General features: G+C 53.8%; 1 protein-coding gene across 4 annotated transcripts in view; it reads right to left on the bottom strand.

Annotated features, from left to right (window-relative positions):
• The window catches only part of PRRC2A (proline rich coiled-coil 2A), a 42379-nt gene that overhangs the window by 2438 nt on the left and 16596 nt on the right, over positions 1–23345 (bottom strand). For 2 of the 4 annotated variants that reach the window (XM_082209136.1, XM_082209137.1), the window contains exons 2-27: positions 22719–22887; positions 22223–22400; positions 22009–22108; positions 20045–20117; positions 19548–19691; positions 18575–18711; positions 18368–18447; positions 17295–17434; positions 17096–17186; positions 16553–16784; positions 15385–15808; positions 14358–14575; positions 13706–14066; positions 13370–13580; positions 10977–13064; positions 9458–9708; positions 8637–8764; positions 7575–7704; positions 7332–7417; positions 6565–6813; positions 4797–4988; positions 4625–4702; positions 3071–3233; positions 2923–2978; positions 2703–2791; positions 1342–1600 (exon numbers count right to left, since the gene is read on the bottom strand). In XM_082209136.1, the coding sequence (XP_082065262.1) occupies positions 1342–1600; positions 2703–2791; positions 2923–2978; positions 3071–3233; positions 4625–4702; positions 4797–4988; positions 6565–6813; positions 7332–7417; positions 7575–7704; positions 8637–8764; positions 9458–9708; positions 10977–13064; positions 13370–13580; positions 13706–14066; positions 14358–14575; positions 15385–15808; positions 16553–16784; positions 17096–17186; positions 17295–17434; positions 18368–18447; positions 18575–18711; positions 19548–19691; positions 20045–20117; positions 22009–22108; positions 22223–22400; positions 22719–22830 (6270 nt within the window). In that variant the 5' untranslated portion in view covers positions 22831–22887. The remainder of the gene's footprint in view (positions 1–1341; positions 1601–2702; positions 2792–2922; positions 2979–3070; positions 3234–4624; positions 4703–4796; positions 4989–6564; positions 6814–7331; positions 7418–7574; positions 7705–8636; positions 8765–9457; positions 9709–10976; positions 13065–13369; positions 13581–13705; positions 14067–14357; positions 14576–15384; positions 15809–16552; positions 16785–17095; positions 17187–17294; positions 17435–18367; positions 18448–18574; positions 18712–19547; positions 19692–20044; positions 20118–22008; positions 22109–22222; positions 22401–22718; positions 22888–23345) is intronic. The other 2 variants (XM_082209138.1, XM_082209139.1) reach the window with 2 other exon arrangements.

Raw genomic sequence — 23345 nt, 5'->3', positions numbered from 1 at the left:
CTGGATCAGTTCCAAGGTCCACCATAAAGCCAATGGCTCTACAAAACCGACAAGCAGGGTGTCAGAGGCTAGCTGGCAGCAAATCACACAAGAGTGATTTTTATCAGAAGAACAGGATCTGCTGAAGAGTGCCAGGCCCGCGACCACAGCAACTCTCTTCAGTAAGTCTTGCTCCTAGGAGGCAGTTATGGAGACTACAGGTCCTTGCCTTCCCATGTCCTCTTTCCCTGGGTCCTTCCCAAGCAATCTGAGACTACGTCGACACATCTGCCTCTGCTCCTCCCTCTTCATACCCCTTCTGATTCTGGGAGACCAACGGGTCTGTTGTAGAATTAGGGCAAGATCCTCCTGGCTTCACCAGTCTGACACCTCTCTGCCTCTCCTGCTTTGGGTTCTGGACCTCTCTGCGCCAACAATTCTCTCTGCTCCCTGTTAGCTCTTCAACACTCCTCTTCCCCGTCTTCTCCCTCTGACCACGCATTGTTGTCCCACTACCACTCCCTGAGCTCTGAGCCTTCTTCCTTTGAGGGTCCCCCAGCTGGGGCCTCCCATCATTCCTCTACATCCAAACACTCCATGACACAGGACCCAAGGGCAGGAACGTTCTCCTGTTCATGATCCGCAGCAACCAATATTTAGAAGCATGCGGTCCACGATCCTCAGTAACTGGCAACACTCCTCACATCTGTGGCTCTGGAGCTGCAGAGCGAGCCAACTGAAAAGAATGCTTGGCTCCTAGGCACAAAGCTACTTACCTATGGAGAGTAAGGTAAAGGTAAAGGGACCTCTGACCATTAGGTCCAGTCGTGACCAACTCTGGGGTTGCGGCACTCATCTCGCTTTATTGGCCGAGGGAGCCGGCGTACAGCTTCCGGGTCATGTGGCCAGCATGGCTAAGCCGCTTCTGGCGAACCAGAGCAGCGCACGGAAATGCTGTTTACCTTCCCGCCAGAGCGGTACCTATTTATCTACTTGCACTTTGAAGTGCTTTCAAACTGCTAGGTTGGCAGGAGCGAGCAACGGGAGCTCACCCCCGATTCGAACTGCTGACCTTCTGATCGGCAAGCCCTAGGCTCTGTGGTTTAACCCACAGCGCCACCAGTGTCCCAAGCTGCCTACTATTATAGACACAGCGTGAGAGGAGAGCTCCTGGCTTCCTAAAACGTGACCCCGCTCCCTGAATTCCCCATTGCCCTGCTCTCTCTCCCAGCTCCCACCCATTTGTGCCACATCATAAACTCTTCCTCTCCAACCTGCCTCCAGAAATCCGGGTTTCCTCTGCACCCCCAATTCCCAGAAGGCCAGCCCTTCAGTTAATTCGTCCACCACAACGCCTAGTACCTGAAGCAGGGCTTGCTCTGGAGCCAGCTGGCTGCTGCAGAAGGCTGAGCTGTAGATGAAGGAAGGAGGGGGAGCTTGGTACAGCAGGCCTGTGGCTGGCAGCTTGGGAAGCTCCGCCGCCTGCAGGGCCGATATCTCCACGTACTGCCCCTTTAGGGCCACCCCCGAAAGCAAGGCAGAGCTGGGCAAGACAGCGCCCCCGGCCGTCTGAGCAGGAGAAGTGGGGGCTGGGCTGGGCTGGAGGTACAGGTGCTGGGACCTAGTGAAGGAAGAAAGCCACAGGTCAGAATCAGAGATGGAAGTCCAGCCCCTGCAATGCAGGGATTCGCTGCTGAAGAATCCTTGACAATCTCTGCTTAAAAACCTCCAACAAAGGAAGAAGAAGAGGAGGAGGAGGAGTTTGGATTTGATATCCCGCTTTATCACTACCCGAAGGAGTCTCAAAGCGGCTAACGTTCTCCTTTCCCTTCCTCCCCCACAACAAACACTCTGTGAAGTGAGTGGGGCTGAGAGACTTCAGAGAAGTGTGACTGGCCCAAGGTCACCCAGCAGCTGCATGTGGAGGAGCGGAGATGCGAACCCGGTTCACCAGATTACAAGACTACCGCTCTTAACCACTACACCACACTGGCTCCTAAGTCCACCACCTTCCCAAGTAGTCCAAAGGAGGGAAGCCGCCCGATTTGGTGTCACCCAGCTGGCCTAGTGCACATACTGTGATCTGCAACGACCTTTGCCAGAGTGGTGCATGCTCTAGTTATCTCCTGCTTGGACCACTGCAACGCGCTCTATGTGGGGCTACCTTTGAAGGTGACCCAGAAACTACAACTAATCCAGAATGCGGCAGCTAGACTGGTGACTGGGAGTAGCCGCAGAGACCATATAACACCCGTCCTGAAAGATCTTCATTGCCTCCCAGTATGTTTCCGAGCACAATTCAAAGTGTTGGTGCTGACCTTTAAAGCCCTAAATGGCCTCGGTCCTGTATACCTGAGGGAGCGTCTCCACCCCCATCGTTCAGCCCGGACACTGAGGTCCAGTGCCGAGGGCCTTCTGGCGGTTCCCTCCCTGCGAGAAGTGAGGTTACAGGGAACCAGGCAGAGGGCCTTCTCAGTAGTGGCGCCTGCCCTTCAGATCTGAAGGAAATAAGCAGCTATCTTATCTTTAAAAGACAACCCTGTTTAGGGAAGTTTTTAATATTTAATGCTGCATTGTTTTTAAGACTCGATTGGGAGCCGCCCAGAGTGGCTGGGGAAACTCAGCCAGATGGGCGGGTATAAATAAATAAATAAATAAATAAATAAATACTATTATCCCTGCCACAAGGGGAGCTCAGAGCCCCATATGCTCCCTGCCCTTACCTGTAGGTGTGCAGAGAAGGGGTGCTCGGTCGGTAGCTGCTGCCCCCGCTCGCGCCATGAAGCTGGGACTCCAGCTGGGCAGTTTGGACCTGCAGAAAGAGGATGCAAGGAACGTTTCAGAGGAGGTGGGAGAGCTAAAACCATTCCTCCTGAGCTGTGCCAAAGGCCCCACAGCAACACAAATTGGCCCCTCCTCTGCCCAATCTGCCAAGGTAGGTACCTGGTTCCCGTAAAACAGCTCCGGGTACAGCCGCTGACCCTGGCCCCTCTCACCTGCTGGGAGGAAGAAGCACAGTCAACCGCTGCTCTGGCTGGGAGCCGCATAACGTGAGCAATCTTCCCTTTCCGCTCCAAATGCCCCTCCATACCTGAGAACACGGAAGCGTCTGCTGGGAGGCTGTGCAGGCAAGATGCTGGGGCTACGGGGAACGGCCGGGCCTCGCAGCCGCGGCCAGGAGGCGCCTCGGGGGAAGCTCGGTGGCTGCGAGGGGCCGGCGGAAGCAGCTCCCACTCCCTGGGGGCCGAGGTCAGCTGCGGAGAGGGAGGAGGTAGGGGAGTCATTGGAGGCAACCAAGGCTCTAGCCTTCCTTTCTAAACGGACCAAATGTTTATTTCCCTCGTACAGATTTAAACTCTACCTTGCCATGTGCAAACGTGTACTAATAGAGAAATCATATCAACAGCTTAACCCCCTGCACTGCAATGACAGTAAATCTGGCAAAATATATTCCCTATCACCCAGGTCTAACAGCTGCATTTTTAACCTGCAGAGGTTTTGGGGGAAACTGCCAAGGGCAATCCTATGCGCAACAGGTTGCAGAAATCAAGCCCCAATATCGCTTGTACATCAGTATTTTTTCTGATTTTATCTTCCATGGAATAGTAAAGGTAAAGGTACCCCTGCCCGTACGGGCCAGTCTTGACGGACCCTAGGGTCATGCGTTCATCTCACTATATAGGCCGGGAGCCAGCGCTGTCTGCAGACACTTCCGGGTCACGTGGCCAGCGTGACAAAGCTGCTCTGGCGAACCGGCACCAGAGCAGCACACGGAAACGCCGTTTACCTTCCCGCTGGTAAGCGGTCCCTATTTATCTACTTGCACTCGGAGGTGCTTTTGAACTGCTAGGTTGGCAGGCGCTGGGACCGAACGACGGGAGCGCACCCCGCCGCGGGGATTCGAACCGCCGGCCATGCGATCCACAAGTCCTAGGCGCTGAGGTTTTACCCACAGCGCCACCCGCGTCCCCTGTTCCGTAGAATACGTGGTTTAAAAAGGTGCATGCTGTAACCCGCCCCGACACCTTAGGGTGAGGGGATAATGGATAGATAAACTTTATTCGCATTAGCCGACGGCCATAGCAACATAAAACAAGCAATATATACAATTAAAAAGACAACAATGGGTTAAAAGGGCAATCAAATGACCAAGATTATCGTTCAGATAGTGGCCCTTAATCTCACTGCAGCCTTGATAAACCTAGCAACCTTTGCGGTTGTCTGATCATTTTGATCTGATAAAAGAAAGAACAATGTGGCCGCAGATGAGCAGCCTGGGAAGGTAAGTAAGGGTGGGGTAATGATCTCATTCCTCAGATTAGGATTATGGTGAGGGGAGGGGAATATTAGTAATATGCAGCGGACTGATGGGGAGCAACAGCGAGGGGGGAGAGAGATGTCCCTGCTCCCATCCAAGAATCTGGCCAAGACTGGCCTTTCAAAAGAGAAGCCAGTTTAATCCTGATTTTGCATCTTGATCCAAGAGACATGCAGAAACTACAACAGGCCCCACAGCTGGAATGCAAGGTCACCCAGTGCCCAGCTAGCAAAGCCAAGCTCTTTTGCAGCCCCCCAAGCTGAACCCAAGGGGGTGGGAAGAGAAGAGGGAGCCCCAAATCAGTGCTGGCACGGCTTCCCCACTTACCCCCTCGGCAAGTCCCTGGTGCAGCTCTTCTTTGTCTGGCTTCGGCCCTTCGTTCACCATGAAGCGAAGGTCAGCATCCTGAAGGGGGCGAAAACCAGGGGGAGGGGGTTGGAATCTGAGCCTGGGACTTGGACGAGAAGGGACTGCAAAGCACATGCGTCTTGGCACTTACCTTGTCGCTAGCGCCAAACTGGATGGGTGGGCAGGCCCCGGGGGAATCGAGCTGGGGGTTTGGCTCGGACGTCATCGCACCCAGACCCTCTGCGCTGTTGTCTTTTGCTTTCTCCACTCGCTGGGAACGCTCTGTGCCAATAGCACCAGGGGGAGGGTGGTCCCGGGGCAGTGGCTCAGGGGAGCTGCTCACCTGTCGCAGGAGGAGGAGGAGGGGTGGTGAAACTCATGGGCCCTTTGAGACCATGGGGTGGCAAACAGTTTAGCCGGAGGGCAGTATCCAGGCTCACTTTCCAGAGGTGTTTTTTTTGGGGGGGCGGGGGGGTTGAGGGGAAGTGCTGCGGCTGTTACTTCACATTTATTTAGCACCAACTGATGCTTGCAGCTGAAGTGAAAGTACTTAAAAAACAACAACATATATTTATGAGTGCAAAGACAGGCATGAAGGTATGTAAGGGGGAGAATTATGCCTGGTACTATTTTCGAAATCAGTGCAGGATTTCAGGGGGTGGAAGCTTACATTCCATGCCTGGATTATTGCCAGTTCCCCAAGATTAGAATATGTGAAAATCATTTATGTATATAATGGAATTCAATCTGGTGAAAAGCCTGGGCTAGTTTTGCTTGGATAAAATTTTAAGTGCAGAGACTTGCACGTCCTTCAATTATGCTACCCTTCCTGAATATACCGTATTTTTTGATCTATAAGACGCACCAGACCACAAGACGCACCTAGTTTTCGGAGGAGGAAAACAAGAAAAAAATATTCTGAATCTCAGAAGCCAGAACAGCAAGAGGGATCCCTGTGCAGTGAAAGCAGCAATCCCTCTTGCTGTTCTGGCTTCTGGGATAGCTGCGCAGCCGGAATTCGCTCCATAAGACGTACACACATTTCCCCATACTTTTTAGGAGGGGAAAAGTGAGTCTTACAGAGCAAAAAATACGGTACTTTCAGAAAGAGGAAGGGAAGTTGCCTGAAAGAATCCCAAAGCAAGAAGAACTTGGGATGCATGGTCCGTGTTAGCTACAAACGCAGCTCACACCAAGATTCCTTGAAACCACCAACATGTGGACTCCTTTCTAGCAAGAAGAGAGCAGGGAAGCTGTTCTGGAAAAGTGGAGCAGGATGCAGCTGTTGTGGCTGTTAAGGGGTGATGCTTTCTTTGCTGCTAAAAGGATCTTTGTAAGGTGGGAATCCTCCTAAAAGCCTTGTAGTTCTTACAGATCACCATTTGTAATGCCAAACCGAGGCAGAAGTCCTAACTGGAGCAAAAATGACAAGAAGAGCTCAAGAGAGAAATGAGGTGTCTGAGTCAGGAGAACAGGCGATTTCAGAAGCCCAATCAGGATGGCAGAGTCAGCTGTGTCAAGAGGTGGCAATCACGGGAAGGGCAGTGGAAGAGCCAAAAGAGGACACCTCAGTCAGCGCAACACACACACACACACACACACACACACACACACACACACACACACACACGAAACCTTTGGGAGAGCTGTTTCAGTAAAACAGGGTGGGGTGGAACCAATCCAGTAAAGGAAACCATTAAGGCAGTGGTGGCCAAACTCGGCCCTCCAGCTGTTTTGGGACTACAATTCCCACCATCCCTGACCACTGGTCTTGTTAGCTAGGGATGATGGGAGTCGTAGTCCCAAAACAGCTGGAGGGCCGAGTTTGGCCACCGCTTCATTAAGGAAACCAATGCAGCTGCATGCTTTATATTAGTGCTGACTGAAGATGTGGCGACACCCCAGAGTTACTTGTGTACCTTCTTCTCCTTCAGCAGACTGGAGTCTCTGGCTGGCGGGGGCCGCCTCCTCTGCTCTTTAGGCTCTGCTCCCTCCGGTCCAGCTGAAGCGGCAGCATCCTCGGTGCTTTTGCCGATGGCTCCGCTGCGCTTGGCCCCAGCATCTGGTGTGGCCTTCAGACCCCCGTCGGGAGAGCTGCGCTGACTGCAGGTGGCCGAGGAGACCTGTGAGTCGCTGCTGAGGTCCACCCCGCTGTCAGACAGGCTCATCTGGGCAAGGGGCAAAGCAGAGTCAGGAAACAGGGTTAGGGGGCAGAAAATAATAATAATTTATTATTTATACCCCGCCCATCTGGCTGAGTTTCCCCAGCCAATCAAGTGTTAAAAACAATACAGCATTAAATATTAAAAACTTCCCTAAACAGGGCTGCCTCCAGATGTCTTTTAAAAATAAGATAGCTGCTTATTTCCTTGACATCTGATGGGAGGGTGTTCCACAGGGCGGTTGCCACTACTGAGCAGGCCCTCTTCCTGGTTCCCTGTAACCTCACTTCTCGCAGTGAGGGAAGCGCCAGAAGGCCCTCAGTGCTGGACCTCAGTGTCCGGGCTGAACGATGGGGGTGGAGACGCTCCTTCAGGTATACTGGGCCGAGGTCGTTTAGGGCTTTAAAGGTCAGCACCAACAATTGTGCTTGGAAAGCTCCCTCATCGGCAAAGTCCGGCTCCGCCCTGGAAAGGGAGCCTCTGCAGAACATGTACCCGATCCATCCCATCTCAACGGACCTCACCTCCGTACTAGCAACCTCTTCAAAGGCGTTCAGAGGGTCGATCCAGGGCTCCACAGAGGCAGGGCGGTAGCTCTTTCGGGAGGAGTCTGATGAAACAAAACACAGGGGCACCTCTGAGCCAGGAATGTTTGCTCTCTCTTCCCTGATCCCCAAAGCTGCTCCCTCTCGCTGCCAGTTCTGATTTCCCAGCCTGCCCCAGGAGCATGGCCTTTCCTTCTTCTCTGCATGGTTGCAATAACTCACTGGAATTCAGCTGGTTCCAGATCTGTGGGGCGAGCCCCTCGGACACTGGAATACTCCTGCTACGAGGTTCGCCAGGGGTCTCCTCTTTGGGGGCCGAGAAGCCAGGGCCACTGGGGAAGGGAATGGGGTCCTGAGACGGGACAGACACATACGTGAGACCTTGAGAAGCTGAGCTGCCTTCCTTAATTTTTTTTTTTTAAAATTATTGAATGATTTTATGTTACAAAAAAATTACAACCATACTACCACAAAGTATAATTGAGAAATAAAAATTACATACATCAATATTTTGTTTGTTATTTACCATCTTATTTCCTCCCAAACATTCCATACAAAACACACACCCGCACAAACATAAAGAAAAATAGAAAATAATAATAAGGATAATAATGAAAATAAATATTTTGACTTCCTGTCAAGTCCCTTCGCATATGTTTATCTTATAACTGAATGTACACAAAACAATAAACCTTTCTATATAAATTTTCCAATACATTCAGAAAACATAATAAATCCTTAATTGTTAACCACCTCCTTTTACTTTGTCACTCAAATGCTAGCATGGAGTCAAAACTATTATCTTCTACAGTGGTGCCCCGCAAGATGAATGCCTCGCAAGACGAAAAACTCGCTAGACGAAAGTGTTTTTCGGTTTTGCGTTGCTTCGCTAGACAAATTTCCCTATGGGCTTGCTTCGCAAGACGAAAACGTCTTGCACTTTTTTCTTAAATCCGTTTGAAGAGGCGCAGTTACGACAGACCGTGCTTCGCAAGACGAAAAACATCGCAAGACGAAAAGACTCGCGGAACGAATTATTTTCGTCTTGCGAGGCACCACTGTATAACTATCCCATTTTCCCGCAAAATTTTGCTTTGAGTTTCCTCTGAGTTTGCTAGTCAATTGAGCCATCTCCACAAATTCCTCTAATTTAATTTGCCAATCTGTTATTTTTGGAGCCTCCTGATCTTTCCATCCCTTGGCCACGAGTATTTGAACTGCTGCAGTTGCAACCTTCCTTCTGCTTCATGCCACGCGATTACATAAAAAGAGAAAATCGCTTACCTGCTGGAGCAGGTCTTGCTTCCGGGGCCTTTCCCGGCGCTTTGCAGAAAAGCCACCCAATGCACCGGACTCCTTCACTGGGGCACTGCTGGAGAGAAGCAGCTGGTTCTTGTCCAGGAAGCAAGAGTCTGAATTGGGGGGATGGGAAAAAAAAGCAAAATGGGATTGCAGTGGGGAAGGAGCAGGCATCTTGGAAAAGCAGAAGCACTTGGAAATGGAGTTCAACAAGACCTGCCAAAGCCAATTCGCAGCCGATCTTAGAATCATAGAGTTGGAAGGAACCCTAACCCACTGCAATGCAGGAATTTCAACAAGCAGCCCCCCATCCAATCCGAAACCGTACTGGGTCCTGCTTAGCTTTGGAAATGTAAGACCGTATTGTGCATTGGGAGAACTGATGCAGCACTTGTTAGCTCCTAGAAGGTCCCTTGTGGGGGATTGGGGAGAGGGGCGGGCATCTTGAAATAACTACAGCCCCCTAGAGCAATGGAAGAGCTGATTAACGCACTCAGCAGATGTACTGGTCATGTGTCCCAACACGCTTGTCAACTGAGCCAAGTAAGATAATGACCAATGGGCAAATTACCGTCTTTTTCCATGTATAAGACTAGGTACCCCCCAAAAAAATAATGCCAAAAATTTGGGGGCGTCTTATACACGGATACATCTTCCCCCATTTTCTTAAATCGGAGTCCCCCAAAATAAGGGGCGTCTAATAGACAGAAAAGATACGGCAATTGATCGCCAAGAATGAATTTAGTCACTTCCAAGAGAAAGAAATCCCGATCCCCTGGTTACTAAGCAGAGACTCTGCCCATTACCTGCGCTGCCACTGTTCCTACTCTCGAAGCGTCGCAGTGGGAGGGCAGAGGAGTTGCTGCCTCCAGGCCCCAGGAAGGGAGGCTGGGCAGGGCCGGGGGAGGCTGGCTTTGTGTGGCGGCTGCCCAGTTCAGCCAGAGCCTGCTGGATGCCAGCTGGGTCGCTGTGGATGACGCGGTCCAAACGATACACTGTGCTGGTGGTGGGTGCTGGGGGAAGGCTCAGGCCTGGAGAGTGGTCATCGGTGTTCCGGCTAGAGGAGGAGGAGGAAGCAGGAAACATAATGGCAGCGGACCGGGGATTTCCTTGGCTGTTTCTCCCTCCCTCTCCATCAACAAGTCATCTTCAAAATTCCCAGTTTTTGATGGTGACCATTTCTCTTACGGAATTTATGTAGGACTGCCCTGTCTTCTGTCTGTTCCCAACTTCCCATGGTCAAACTAGATTCCTTCCTCTGTTATTTACCACTAAGGGGCTGAAGATTTGTTAACTTTTGTGGCAAAATGAGAGTGGGGCATAACGTTCCACAAATATGCTTTAAAAGAATACTACTGGAGAAGGGAAACAAGGGACAGAATACATGCAAGTTTTTGCACGCACAGAATGAGGCCCACTCACATGTCGTGACTCCCCACCCCCTAAATCTGCTCTGGAGGTTTGGAGGAACAGGAAAGTTAGGCGGAGGAAAGTCACATTGCAGAGGTGGACTTTGTTGGGTGAAATACCACCTCACATAGCACTCTATGTAGGGCTGCCCTTGAGACTGACCCAGAAACTCCAGCGGGTGCACAATGCCGCGGTAAGACTCATTATGGGGTCCTCGCTGCAGGATCACATTCACCTGGTGCTATACCAGCTGCACTGGCTCCCGGTGAAGTAGAGGATCAGGTTTAAGGTGCTGGCTTTAACCTTTAAAGCCCTATACGGCCTAGGACCCTCGTACCTACGGGACCGCCTCTCCTGGTATGTCCCACAGAGGACCTTATGGTCTTCAAATAAAACATCTTGGAGATCCTGGGCCACAGGGAGGTTAGGCTGGCCTCAACCAGAGCCAGGGCTTTTTCGGCCGTGGCCCCGATCTGGTGAAACGCTCTGTCACAAGAGACTAGGGCCCTGCGGGACTTGACATCTTTCCGCAAGGCCTGCGAGACAGAGCTGTTCCACCAGGCCTTTGGCCAAGGCACAGTCTGACCTCCTCTTTTGGTAATTATTCACAGAACTCTAGCCCAATGGTTGCCATTAATTTGATTCTGAATTGATTTTAGAATGTATTTCAATTGACTGATTTTATATAAACTGCTATTTTTACTCTTGTTAGCCACTCTGAGCCTGGCTTTGGCTGGGGAGGGCAGGATATAAATAAATTATTGTTATTATTGTTATTATTGATATTATTACTAGCCAAATGCCACCCGTGTTTCCTTTTCAATCTTTTTTCTCTTTACCTCTTTGCCATTCCAGTTTTGTCTACCAATCCCCTGCCCCCCTCCATCTTTCGGGCTTTCTCCTCTGAGTACTTGCCTGCGATTCTTGGGAGAGGGCCAGCTCCTCTTGTCCCCTCCGCTGCGCCCGCCACCACTCCCTCCACGGCCAGCCTTGCCTCCTCCTCCTGGGCCGGGGTTGGAGCGTCGGTTCTGCCGGTCCATGCCAGGCCTCTGGCTGGAGAAGCTGCGTTTCGACATCTCCTTCCTCTGGGCTAAGCTGAGCTCGTTGTTGGAGGGCCGCCCGCCCACTGAAGGCGCCCCAGAGCAGCCACCTTTGAGAAAGGCGGTGGGGGGAGGCCCGCCAGGTGCCGGTTCCTTCTCCCCACCGCCCCGGCGCTCCGTGAAGTCGCTGCTCTCCGAAGCCGTCTCCCACTCCTCATTCGCCTGGTCCGAGTTCTGGTTGGACAAGTCGGGAGATTTTGTGCCTGCCACGCGCCGGGCAGCCGATTCCTCGGGGAGCGGGGCGGCAGGGGCCGGGGAGAACGGTTGGCCGGCCCTCTGCTCGCCGTTGAGTCGGGCCGCGTTCTCACGCTCCTGCTTCAGCCTCCGGAACCGGGGCGGCTTGTCCTGCTGCTGCGAACGCCCGTGGCGCCGGCGGCGGGGTGGCCGGTCAAAGCCACGGTCCGAGCCAGGGCCAAGAGGTGGCGGAGGTGGCTGCTGCTTTAAGGTGGCCTGGAAACCACCGGATTCTTCTGGGGGCATCGCCGGAGGGCCTGACGGCGCCTTCTCTTTGCCCGACGGCTCCAGAACTGCCTCTTGCTGCTTATCGGGCTTCTTATTGGGCTGGGGCTTGGAAGGAGGGCTCCACCCCCCAGGGGGCGCCCGGCCACCACCTCGGCCCCGGCGTGAGGGAACCCCGCGAGGGGTGAAGACACGCCCGCCACGGGTGCCAGGGTCTGAGAGGCGCGGAGGCAGCTTGTCGGCAAAGCGAGGCAAGCCAGGGTGCTGGGAGGAGGGGGCCATGGCAGAAGTCACAGGAGGGGCCCGGCTGCGATGGCTGGGGGCCGGCTCCTTGGTCACCTCCTTGTCCGAGTGGGCCACGTCGCTGGCGCTCTCGTGCGTCTCGCTGCCCGTCTCGGAGCCCCGCTGGCGCCGCCGCTTGGGTATCTCTTCGTACTCCGAGCCTTCGCTGCGTGTCTCGCTGGCGTTGCGCGGCCGGAAGGTGGAGCCTGGCCCCGCCGCTTTGCCCACACCGTCATCCAGCCGGTAGAAGGGTTCGCGGTAGCTGCGGAACTCCCGGCTTCTCCCGCGCCCCCCTCTCCCGCGCCCGCTATAGGCACCCCGGAAACCTCGCCCTCGGGCAAAGTACTCTCCTCGGCCCCTGGCCCGCCCCCGGCCGGCGTAGCCGCCACGCTCGTAGGGGGGCTCCCGGCGCCGCCGGCTTGGCGACAGTGTGCCAGTGTGCTGCTGCTCTTTGGGTGGCATCACTGTTCCGCCGTTCACCACCGGCTTGGCCTTGTTCTCCTTGCCCGCTTTCGGAGGCTCTTTAGGGAGCTCGGGTTTGCTGCCCGCCGCCTCGGCCCCCTCTTTGGCCTTCCCAGCGGAGCGCATCTCCTCGCTTTCATCTTTTGCCTCCTTAGGGGGAGGCGGCGGCTTCTTGATGGGCCCGGCTCGCCGTGGGGCCTTGTCCCCGGAAATCTCCTCAATCCTCCGGCTGCTGCCAGGACGGGGCCCCCAGCGCGTCTCCGTCTTGGACTCGCGCCGCGGCTGCTTGTGGAATTCATGCTGCTGCCGCGGGGGCTTCTCCATCCGCCGCAGGACCTCCTCTTTGACCAGAGGCTCCTCCTTGGGCTGCTCCGAGGGAGGCTTCTTAGCCACCACCGGTCGAATGACGGGAGGTTCAACCGTCTTGATCTCTTCTGGGGGGTCACGGTGCAGCAACTGGGGCTCCTCTTCGCTCTTGCGGGGCAGCTGGACCGGCGGCTCAGGGCGCCCGTTTCTGCTCACCTCTGTGGGTGCCGTCAGAGCCATGGTGGCCTGCCAAGGGGGACCCGCTCTCGGTGGCTCATCCACGGGGAAGCGGTGCATCGAGGGAGGGTTGCCGTTTTCGGAGAAACCCTGATAGTTCCCCATGTATGGCTGGGGAGTGATGGCCTCACGCAGGCGAACCGGAGGGGTCTCGCTCCTAAAGGAAGGAAAGCAAGGGTGATTGAAAGGTCCTCTATTCTGACAGCTCCAAGCAGTGTCAGCTGTCACTCCAAACTGCCACAAGTGGCAGGAGAGCCTCAACCGCTAGGGGTAGGACACAAGACCACCTGCCCATCCCACTGACATTACTGCAGTCAAGAAACTGTAAGGCCCCCAACTTGCTAGTGGTTCCAATAAAAGGAATGCCTTCAAAACAAACATGGGACAACCTCAGCCCCCCCCCCCCGCTGCGACATCTTGCTCCCAGCCAACCCAACAGACTCCCTCCAGACGTTCGCTCACCGTAAGCCCTTCTCTTCCTCTTCCTGCTGCCGAAGGGATGCCGTTTGAGACCTCGAGTCTGCACCGGAAGGGGCATTGGTGAAGACATCTCCAGCCCAGGCCAGCTTCGGATCAACCGGCGGAGTGCCACGCTCTCGGAGGATCGAAGGATGGCGTTCAAACTGCTCTGAACTGGAGCCCCCGCTGTCTGATCGCTCACGGGGCAGGAGACCTGAGGGGTGAACAGAAGACACACCCCTTGCGAGTCAGGTCTACCGGCTCCGACAGTCTTCTAAAAGGCTGCCTGGTCAAATGCGCTTGGACAAGCCTGGACTTCTTTTCTTCAGCTCTACTTACCAGAAGGATGGACCCCAGGGGGGTAGAAGTCTATGGGGGGCCGCCCTTGCATCACACGTGGGTCCATGTAAGGCGGAATCATCATCCAGCGAGGATCAAAGTTCATCTGCGGCATGGGGGGCGGCCTTCCAATGGAGCCGGGGTACATGCCTTTGGGCGGGGCCTGCTGTGCTGGAGGCGGGGCTGGGGGTTGCTGCTGCCCTGCCGGCCCAGGCTGAGCATGGACGCTGCCTGAGGGGCCCATGGCAGCCAGAGGAGCCCCTGTTGCCTGCTGCTGGGAAGAGGAAGCCATTGGGGACTGGACTTGGCTGTGTTGCTGCTGCTGTTGCTGCCATTGCTGCTGCTGCTTCAGTAACTGCTCCTGAAAAGGGGGTTGGGGGGCAAAGGAGAGAGAGGGCTCTTTCAGTGACCTCAACAGCACACTAATGAGAGACCCTCACTTCCTGCGACACGTGTGTCGTTGGATAGAGAAGTTATGAGTTGCTCAGGTAGCTGCGAGGACATCAGGGGGTGTCAGAGACTCTAGTCTAAAGACTCATCACTGCAACGGAACCTCAGCTAAGTTGCTTCCTTATATTGGCCCCACCCCAACTACCCCTTCCCCTGTTAGGAGCAAGTGCCTAGCCCAGGCGCCTGCCTCCACCCCCTGTACCTGCTGCTGCCGCTGGAATCGTGGAGGCAATGACTTCTGGTACTTGGAATAGCTGAGGGTCTGAGCCGGAGGCGGCTGGCGGGCCTGAAGGACCGTCTCGGCTTTGGGCTCCACCTTGGCTGGGGCGGGAGCGGCTGGGAGAGCAGGACCAGGCAAGATGGGTGGCTCTTCCCGCACTTCGGGGACTTCCTTGGGAGGCGGAGCCACAGCAGGCTCAGCTGTAGTAGACATGCACAAGACACACGCAAAAGAAAGGCAGGCTTTGTGAGGCAGCAGGCGGACTCTGGGTTCAACCTTGCCGATCTCTGGAGCCCGGGGTGGGGAGCCTGCAGCCCTTCACAGGGAAGCTGGGGCTCTCAATTTCTGGCCTGGCCTATGGTCAGGCATGATGGCAGTTCACAGTCTAGCATCGCATGAGGGGGGCACAGATCCCCAAAGCCCTGTATGCACCACCCACCAAATCAGCAGGCAAGATGGCATGCTGCACGAACCTTGTTACCAGGGACATGGGATGCTGCCTGACGCCAGGTCAGGCCTTTGGGCCACCTAGCTTCTCCCAGACTCACTCCCAGCTGAAATCTTGGGAGAGCCGCTGCCAATACAGTACTGAACTAGGGGGACCCAATGGTAAGAACTCAGGATGAAGACGACGACACAGCTTCCTATGTCCCTATGACTCAAATGACAGCAACATCACCTGACAGCTTGCCATGTGTATAATGGCCACTGCAACACACAGCACTGGGCTCCTTTGGGGCAGGAGGGCAATGTAGATATTCAATAAATAAAAAAAAAGGGAGATTTGACCATCAGCCAAGAATCATTTGGCCATGAGAAACACAATGTGGCATGTCTGCAGGCAGATCTTGCCTTCCTGTTTTCCTTTTATTGCATACTTTGGGCTTTCCTCCTCTCATTTCTTGTCCTTGTTTTATTGTACTTTTCAATCAAATGATTTTTCACTTTGGTTGCTAACTACGTTAGAATATATCTATACAAAAACACCGAAAATAAAAGCCAAGTTTACCAGCGCCGGAGGAGTCCAAGCTGCTCCTGCCGCTGCTGCTCGCGACAGCACTGTGAGGTTTGCTGGCCAGCACGGGCTCCTCTTTCTCCCTCTTCTCCTCGGGGGTGACTGGGGCAGCCGGCGGATTGGGGGGCACAGGGGTGGGAGCTGGAGGGGGAGGAGGAGCAGCCACAATGACGGGAGGCGGTGACTCCTTGGGAGGCTCGGGTTTCAAGCGCTTGTCGGGAGCTCCAAACTTCTCATCCAGGCGCTTGAGCTTCTCGGCGCAAGCCGCCCGCCGCTCCTCTTGCATGCGCCGCTCCTCCTCTTCCCGCCGGCGTCTGGCCCGCTCCACCGCGGCAGAGATCTCCGAGGAGGACTGCTTCCGCCGCTGGCGCCAAGCTTCGTCCTCGTCTTCTGGGGGGAGCGGCCGCAGTGAGCGGTCCTGGATGGCAAAGAGAGGAAGAGAAGCCCTCGCTCAGAGCTGTTCCGCTGAAAGGAAACCTGAGCTGGAAGCACAACTCCCAAAGACCCTCGAGGAGAGCAGAGTTCGTCCCTGCTCACACCCGTGTTCCCTCCCTAAGAAGCCCAAAGGCCCAAATCCAAGTATCGAAACATCTGCATGGAAGCTGCTCTGTTCCTTCACGGCTTCATCCCTTCAATAACTCAGCATGGAAGTTTTAGTTAAAGCTGAGAGAGAGTGGGCTAATGCCAAGTGCTACCCAAATGCCTATTTTATTTTAGCCGAAAAGCAGAGCATAAATCAAAATAACGATGCCAATGTGCATTGTTCTGGCTAAGGAAGTTTTCTATTTTTACAAGAGGAGGAGTGTAAGAGTTTGGATTTGATATCCCGCTTTATCACTACCCGAAGGAGTCTCAAAGCGGCTAACATTCTCCTTTCCCTTCCTCCCCCACAACAAACACTCTGTGAGGTGAGTGGGGCTGAGAGACTTCAGAGAAGTGTGACTGGCCCAAGGTCACCCAGCAGCTGCATGTGGAGGAGCGGGGAAGCGAACCCAGTTCACCAGATTACGAGACTACCGCTCTTAACCACTACACCACACTGACATTCGTATCACTGGTTTACCTGGAAACCCAATGCAATCTCCACACTTTTGGCCCGCCTGAATAGCAGCTGCCAACCGCAGGCGCTCTCAAGCAGGATTTGCAGCCTGCATAGACTCACCGGGAAGTCATTGGGTTGCCCCCAGTTGCCCCGGTTGGGGGGTGGCGGCGGCGGAGGTGGCGGTGCCCGGACTGCAGCAGCAGCAGGTGGCGGCGGTTCTTTGCCACCTTCTGGGGGACGTGCGTTTTCGGCCCAGGCTGCTTTGACGAGGGGTTGATCCTCTTTTGGAGTTCCAGCCTTCTTGGTGTCTGTGCCCGATGACTGGCTTTCCGGGCCGGAAGCCTCATCATTGCTTGGGGACACAGGGGAAGAGAGGGGTGTCAAATGGGGGCACTTAGATCCTGCACCTTCTGCTCAGAGCTGGCGGGGGGGCAGGGAGCAAGGAGGGCGCATGCGCAGGTATTTTTGTGATGTAGCTGCAGCCAGGCAGGAATGACTTTTCAGTAAGGTGATCCCATGTGGCTCAGGGCTGCAGCTCAGAAGCAGGCACCGGGGTGTGTGTGTGTGTGTGTGTGTGTGTCACCAGTCTCACAAAACCAACATGCTTTGTGCCAGCTGTGCGGGACAGACTCGGTTATTGGCCATACCACCGCCTAATCTTACCGGTTCTCAGTGGTTTCTTCATCAGACTCTTTCCCGTCCTCCTCATCGCTGAATTTCAGCTTCTCAGTGTAGTCCACTTCTTCGTGGGCTCCTGTGGGAGAAAAATGGGATGTCTTTCGATTGACAGATCCAGCAAGAAGAAACGCTTTCAAGAGTCCCGGCTCCTGTGGGTAGCTCTGTGGTTAGGCTCTTTCATTACCTGCCCAGCCTTCATCATTCTCCTGGTCCAGCTCATCAAATTCTTTCAGGTCATCCTGCTTGAGGACAGGGGGTCGGCTCACAGGCTCTGACACGCGCGCCGCAGGCTGCGAAGGGCGGGGTCCTGGAAGCCGCTGGAACCTGGAGATGACAGGACGACGGAGATCAAGAGAAACGTCACACCTCTGACTTTCCTTGCTGCTGATCTAAATAATAATGGTGCTCTAAACCCAGCAGAGCAGTGCATTGTAGCACTCTAGGCGCTGAAGGACCAAAACTCCCACCATTCCTCATCACCAGCCATGCCAGGAAATACTGGAGAGCTACAGATTCCCTGCACTAAGGGGACCAAAGGATCAAGTACTACGAAGAAGTGTCTGCCTTCCCTTGTGTAACAGCCAGTCTTTTCCTACATGGAGTCAGAGGGCAGGCATGAAGATTAGGGTTTTGTGGTGCACCGACCTCTAGGCCATACGCTGCAGAGAAATCAGGAGACATTTGCATTCCACTGATTCAGTGTCTGCTTCGGATGGTGCAACAGGAAGCCTATAGAGGAATTCTCTTCCATGTGGGAGCAGAGAAGGGAAAGGTGCCCCTCAATATCCTCCACTATTTCACAGATGCCACTTCCTGCTCCCTCCACTTTCTGATTGATCTGCTCGGACCAAAGAGACTCCAACCACACACCTTCCCTTTGTTGTCCGCCTGTTCAATTACAAGCTTAGTTCTCGAACGTTTTGGCTCCTGAACGCTGCAAATCTGGAAGTGAGTGTTCCGGTCTGCGAACTATTTTTGGAAGCTGAACATCTGATGGGGCTTCCGCAGCCAATCAGAAGCCACGTTTTGGTTTCCGAACATTTTGGAAGTTGAACGGACTTCCAGAATGGATTCTGTTTGACTTCCAAGGTACGACTGTACAAGGAACCCAAAACATCCGGCTCCAGTTACGCAGTTGACCGCAATCTCCTGCACTTCCCCTCACTTGCTCCTGTTCCTGGTCCTCTACAGACTTTCCCCTTCTGCCACAAAGATCACTTGCCATTATCACATTTTTAATTTTTAAAAACCCCTTACCTCTGCGCCTCTGGTGTGGGGTAGCGGTAAGGTCCCTGCGGCCCATATGGAGGCGGGAACGGGAGGTACGGGGGATACATCTGAGATGGGGTAGGGGAGAAATTGGTTACTGGAGGGTTTCCCCTCTCTCTTCCGTTTCCCCTGCCCTCAAACAAGGAAGCAGGTGGCCCGAGTCACTCGGCACCTCCTCTTCCGCAATATACTTACAAATGGCGGCATCATCCCCCGGTAGGGAGGGAACTGAGGCGGGATGTTGGGCTGCAGGCCAACCCCAGCCCGTCCGTCCTCGGGCACCAGCTCCCCGTCAGTGCCCCGCCCACCTCCGTCCCGCCAACTGGTAGCGTCTGCAAGAGATTGGGCGGAAGAGAAGTTAAGAACGGAAGATGTGCCTTGCTGGGTCAGGCCAGTGGCCAACATCCTGCTCTTACAGGGGCCAACCAGATAATATAACGCCCATGGAAATCCTGAAAGCAGAATCTGGGTGCGATTCCCACCCCCAGCAACTGGCATTCAGAGGCAGACTGCCTCCAACAGAGGAGTCTACCTCCATGTGGCCATTGTGGCTAGCAGCCTTGACCCCCACCCATTTTTATTTATGTGATATGTGAAGAGGGGCTTTGTTTTGTCTGTCCTCCCCCTCCAGGACTGCCTCTCCTGGTATGCCCCGTGGAGAACCTTAAGGTCCACAAATGACAACATTTTGGAGGTCCCAGCTCGCAAGGTAGTTAGATTGGTCTCAACTAGGGCCAGGGCTTTTTCAGTACTGGCCCCGACTTGGTGGAACGCTCTGTCACAAGAGACCAGGGCCCTGTGGGACTTGACATCTTTCCGCAGGGCCTGCAAGACAGAGCTGTTCCGCCTGGCCTTTGGTTTGGACTCAGTCTCCCCTTATGGTTTTGATAAGGCTGCACTTTAAATTGCATTTTAACCTGTACGTATTTTAAATTGGGTTTTTCCCCCTATTATGTTTTTACTGTAATTTTACTGTTGTTAGCTGCCCTGAGCCCAGCTCTGGTCAGGGAGGGCGGGGTATAAATAAATATTATTTTTATTAGCTTCATTAGATGTCCCCATGTGAAGGAGAAAATCTTCTGGCAATGGTTGATACTGACAATGCTCCCCCCACTCCCAGCTTGCTCTGGGGCTCAGAAGCAACGGACGCTTGAGCAAAACCACTCACTCTGGGGGCGGAGGTTTGGTCCGGGCCCATACGACGCATCGGTAGTGTCCTTTTCTTTGCCAGCTTTGTCCTGGTCGCCAGCCGCCTGCAGGGTCGGAAATTCCTCGCGAGAGAATCGCGACAGTAGGCTTGATCCCTTTCCACCTTGGCAACAGAGAAAGAAAGCCCAGGTGGGTCCTTTACAAGGGTCTCGTAACACATCTGGGGCGATGGCAGCACACCAGAGTGTTGAGCACCAGGGGGTGGGCCTTTTTGTTGGTGGCCCCATATCTCTGGAATATCCTTCTCCAGGGAAATACACGTGCGGCTTTCTCTGCTGGTCTTTCCAAGAAGTTTGATGTTGCAATGTTTTAGGAGGGGCAGTGGAAAATACAGATGCTAATATAATTTTTTTAATAATAAAATAAATGGTGGTGGGAGCTGAAACATACTGATTCTCCTCTCTCCAAAAGTCTGAGGTCCTAGCTTCACACAAAATTAGTTGGAAGACAGCTTACCATCTCCTTGCGCTCCATGGGTAACGCTGGCCTGCGCCCAGGACTTTGCCCCGCTTGCTACTGTAGGGGGATTCTGGAACAAGAGGAGGGGTGGGAGGTCAAAACCGACTGACCTTCTTGCCAGCTTCCTTTTGTCAAGCGATCTCCAAAACTGACACAATCTAAAGGTTCCCGTCGATTCATTAAGAAAAAACCCACAAATCTCACGGTTAAATCAACCCAGGCAAAGGTAAAGGGACCCCTGACCATTAGGTCCAGTTGTCGGCCGACTCTGGGGTTGCGGCGCTCATCTTGCTTTACTGGCTGAGGGAGCCGGCGTACAGCTTCCGGGTCATGTGGCCAGCATGACTAAGCCGCTTCTGGCAAAACCAGAGCCATGCACGGAAACACCGTTTACCTTCCCGCCGGAGCAGTACCTATTTATCTACTTGCACTTTGATGTGCTTTCGAACTGCTAGGTTGGCAGGAGCAGGGACCGAGCAATGGGAGCTCACCGCCCGTCGCAGGGATTCGAACCGCTGACCTTTTAATCGGCAAGCCCTAGGCTCTGTGGTTTAACCCACAGCGCCACCCGCGCCCCGCAAATCAATCCAAGCATGGCTCAAATGTCTTTAGAATAGGGGCAGCCAACCCAGTGCCCTCCAGAATGTCTATCATTCTGAACTGGTTACAGTGATGGTTAGGGCTGATGAGAGCTGGAGCCAAACAGCATCTGGGGGCACACTAACCTCTCCTGTTCTAGTAAGTAGCAAGGTTGGCTAGGGAGTTATGGGGCAGCCCTGCCCCTTGCTGTGCAGTTGTTAACATGGGTTTTGTTTTGATATAGCGCTAGACTATGGTTTAAAGCAGGGCTGGGGAGGCCTCTGGACTGGATCAGTCCTGTCTGCTCTGACTCAACTGAAGTCTGGTTTCATCTGGCCTGCAGTGATGCAGCCACACTACAAGGAGAAAAGAGTCTGGCAGGCACGCTCAAGCCCCGAGGCCAAGCCATGTCTCAACTGCCACACTCAGTGGCTGGGCCTCTAAGCTGACTTGCAAATGTGTCTGGTCTCACTCTCCCCAAGAGAAAGGAGGACAAGGCAGACAGCAACCCGGGAAAGAAGCCGAGTTTCCCAACCCCTGGATTAATGAGCAGGCCTTGGACTCATGAGCAACCTTCTCCTCTTCTATTGTGCCCACAACTGAGGCTAGAAGCTTTCGTTATACTCAGTTACCCACTATGCCCAAACCCAGACAAACTGTGATTAGTCTTAGCAATGTTTTAGGGAAACAAGGCAACTTCAAACAGTCTCATGATTCTAGCTTGTTTTCATAAGGCACGGGTAATGTTAGATCTGCACCCAAAACTGTGACTAACGCTTCTTCTCACTAAGCTTGAACACTCAACTGCAGGCTTCCAGAATCTCGGGAGAGCCGTGCTGGAGGAGGAGGAAGCACGTGAGCCAGAGGCTTGGGCATGTAATGCTAAGCCATAGTTTAACACAATGTCCCACACAGTCACAGAGTGAGTGACAATAAAGCCCAACTTTCTGCAAAAGCTTTGATGCCAGGGAAAAAACCAAAAACTATGCAAAATGTGGACCGTCAGTTAGGAACTATAGCACATCCATGCCAGAACCTGCAACTGTTTGCTCTGGAAGCAGGAGAAAAGCTGTCTCTAAGAGGAAAGGTGGGAGGTGATTCTTAGCTAGTCCTGAATGAGTCCTCCTTCTGATATGCTCCTGCCTCCTGGTAGAAGAAGGACTGCACCCATGCATGGACTGAATGGCGATTAAATAGGGAGAGAACTGGTGCTTCTGCTGGGGCCAAACAGAGGGGAGAAGGGACTGGAGCTAGGAAACCGTGGCTCTTTGCAGAAAAAGCGTTAGGATCTGTTAGGCTGGAAGCTGATACACACAACTGTCCAGAAGAGGAGAGCTTCTGATTGGGAGCCTTCAGCACCCCAGTTCTTGCCCTGGATTTACCTCGGGGGCTGTTGGGGGTCGTTTCGGTGGGTTTGAGGCAGACGTCTGTGAAGCCGGCGGCGACTGCGATTCCGGCGGCTGAGCTGTCGAGGCATCGGTACTGGAGACGGAAGGAAGGAAGACTCCCGTTGAAGGAAAGGTTGGTGGAGAACATGCCTTCCTCCTCCCCACCACCCGGAAAAGCAGCGTCTTCACCCCTCTGGCTCCCCCTTACCTCTTTGGGTCTGGCTGTTCCTGCTTGCTTGCCCATCCTGTCCCGTCTTTCGGCACTAGTGAGACGTTGGGGTCATTGCCTTTGTTCTCCGCTTTTAAGCTTGGCAGGTTTGCAGGGGGTGGCATGCGCCGGGCAATGGCAACTTTACCGAGACTCTGCAAGCCATGGCGGGGAGTAACTGTAGGGGAAGGAGGAGGCGGGGTCAGGCACAGTCCTTGAAAGCTCCGCCCTCTCCCACCTCCCCCAGCAAAGCTTCCCTTACCGACCCCACCCCTCCCATGAACTGCTGCAACTACCAAGAGCTTTCTTGCCAAGTCCCAAATTGGTAGTTTCAGATGTACTCAAGGAGGGAGCAGCTGCTCAGGGCGCTGCGAGTGCCATCAAGGGGGCATCAGAGACTAAGCACATTCATCATGGCAACCGCCTCCTCCTTTGAGAATAGTACTCAGAAGAAAATACTTGCCCTCCCCCCCGCCCAACACAGAGGTCATTTTACCTGTGGGTTTCTGTGTTTCTAAGGATTTGCCCTTGTATGTATCAAACAAGTTGAGTGATGAATACTTTTTTCCATCCTTCCCCTTTGCTGTTTGCCCCAAACGATCTGACATTGCGCTGTAAGGTCATTGAGTACGATGGTTCCTCCTGGCTCCCTGCGAAACGTGCCACTGTTGGGAAGAGGTTTGGGGAGAGTAAGAGGATGACAGCTCAATAGTCCCAACTCCATCCTTCCCCATCGATCGACAGCCACTTGACAACAAGCTCTTTCCTGTACAGACCCTACACGTTATCCGGAGCAAGCATGGGGAGAGGCACTTCTATTTCAGAGCAGCCCATTCAAGTGGAGTAGAGACATCTCCTATGGTCACAAAGAGGAGCACCCAGGCTGGACTGAGAAGTGCAACTGGGTGGGGTGACCACCCCATGAACGCCCCCCCCCCGATCTCTTTTGCACTGTATCTTTTAGATTGCTAGCCTAAAGACACGGACAGATTTACTAGTGATCACTGTGAGCCACCTGGGAACCTTTTCCAGGTGAAAAGGAGAGTGGAAGTTTGACTTCCCTGGGTCAAACATGCCATGAAGCCAGGAATGCCTTCAAGCAGACAACATCCCACACTTTCAA

Source organism: Podarcis vaucheri (assembly GCF_965113315.1).
Source record: "Podarcis vaucheri genome assembly, chromosome: 2".
In the NCBI taxonomy this organism is placed as follows: Eukaryota; Metazoa; Chordata; class Lepidosauria; order Squamata; family Lacertidae; genus Podarcis; species Podarcis vaucheri.
Note: the sequence above shows the minus strand (reverse complement) of the source record. Positions and strands in the feature narration are given on the sequence as shown.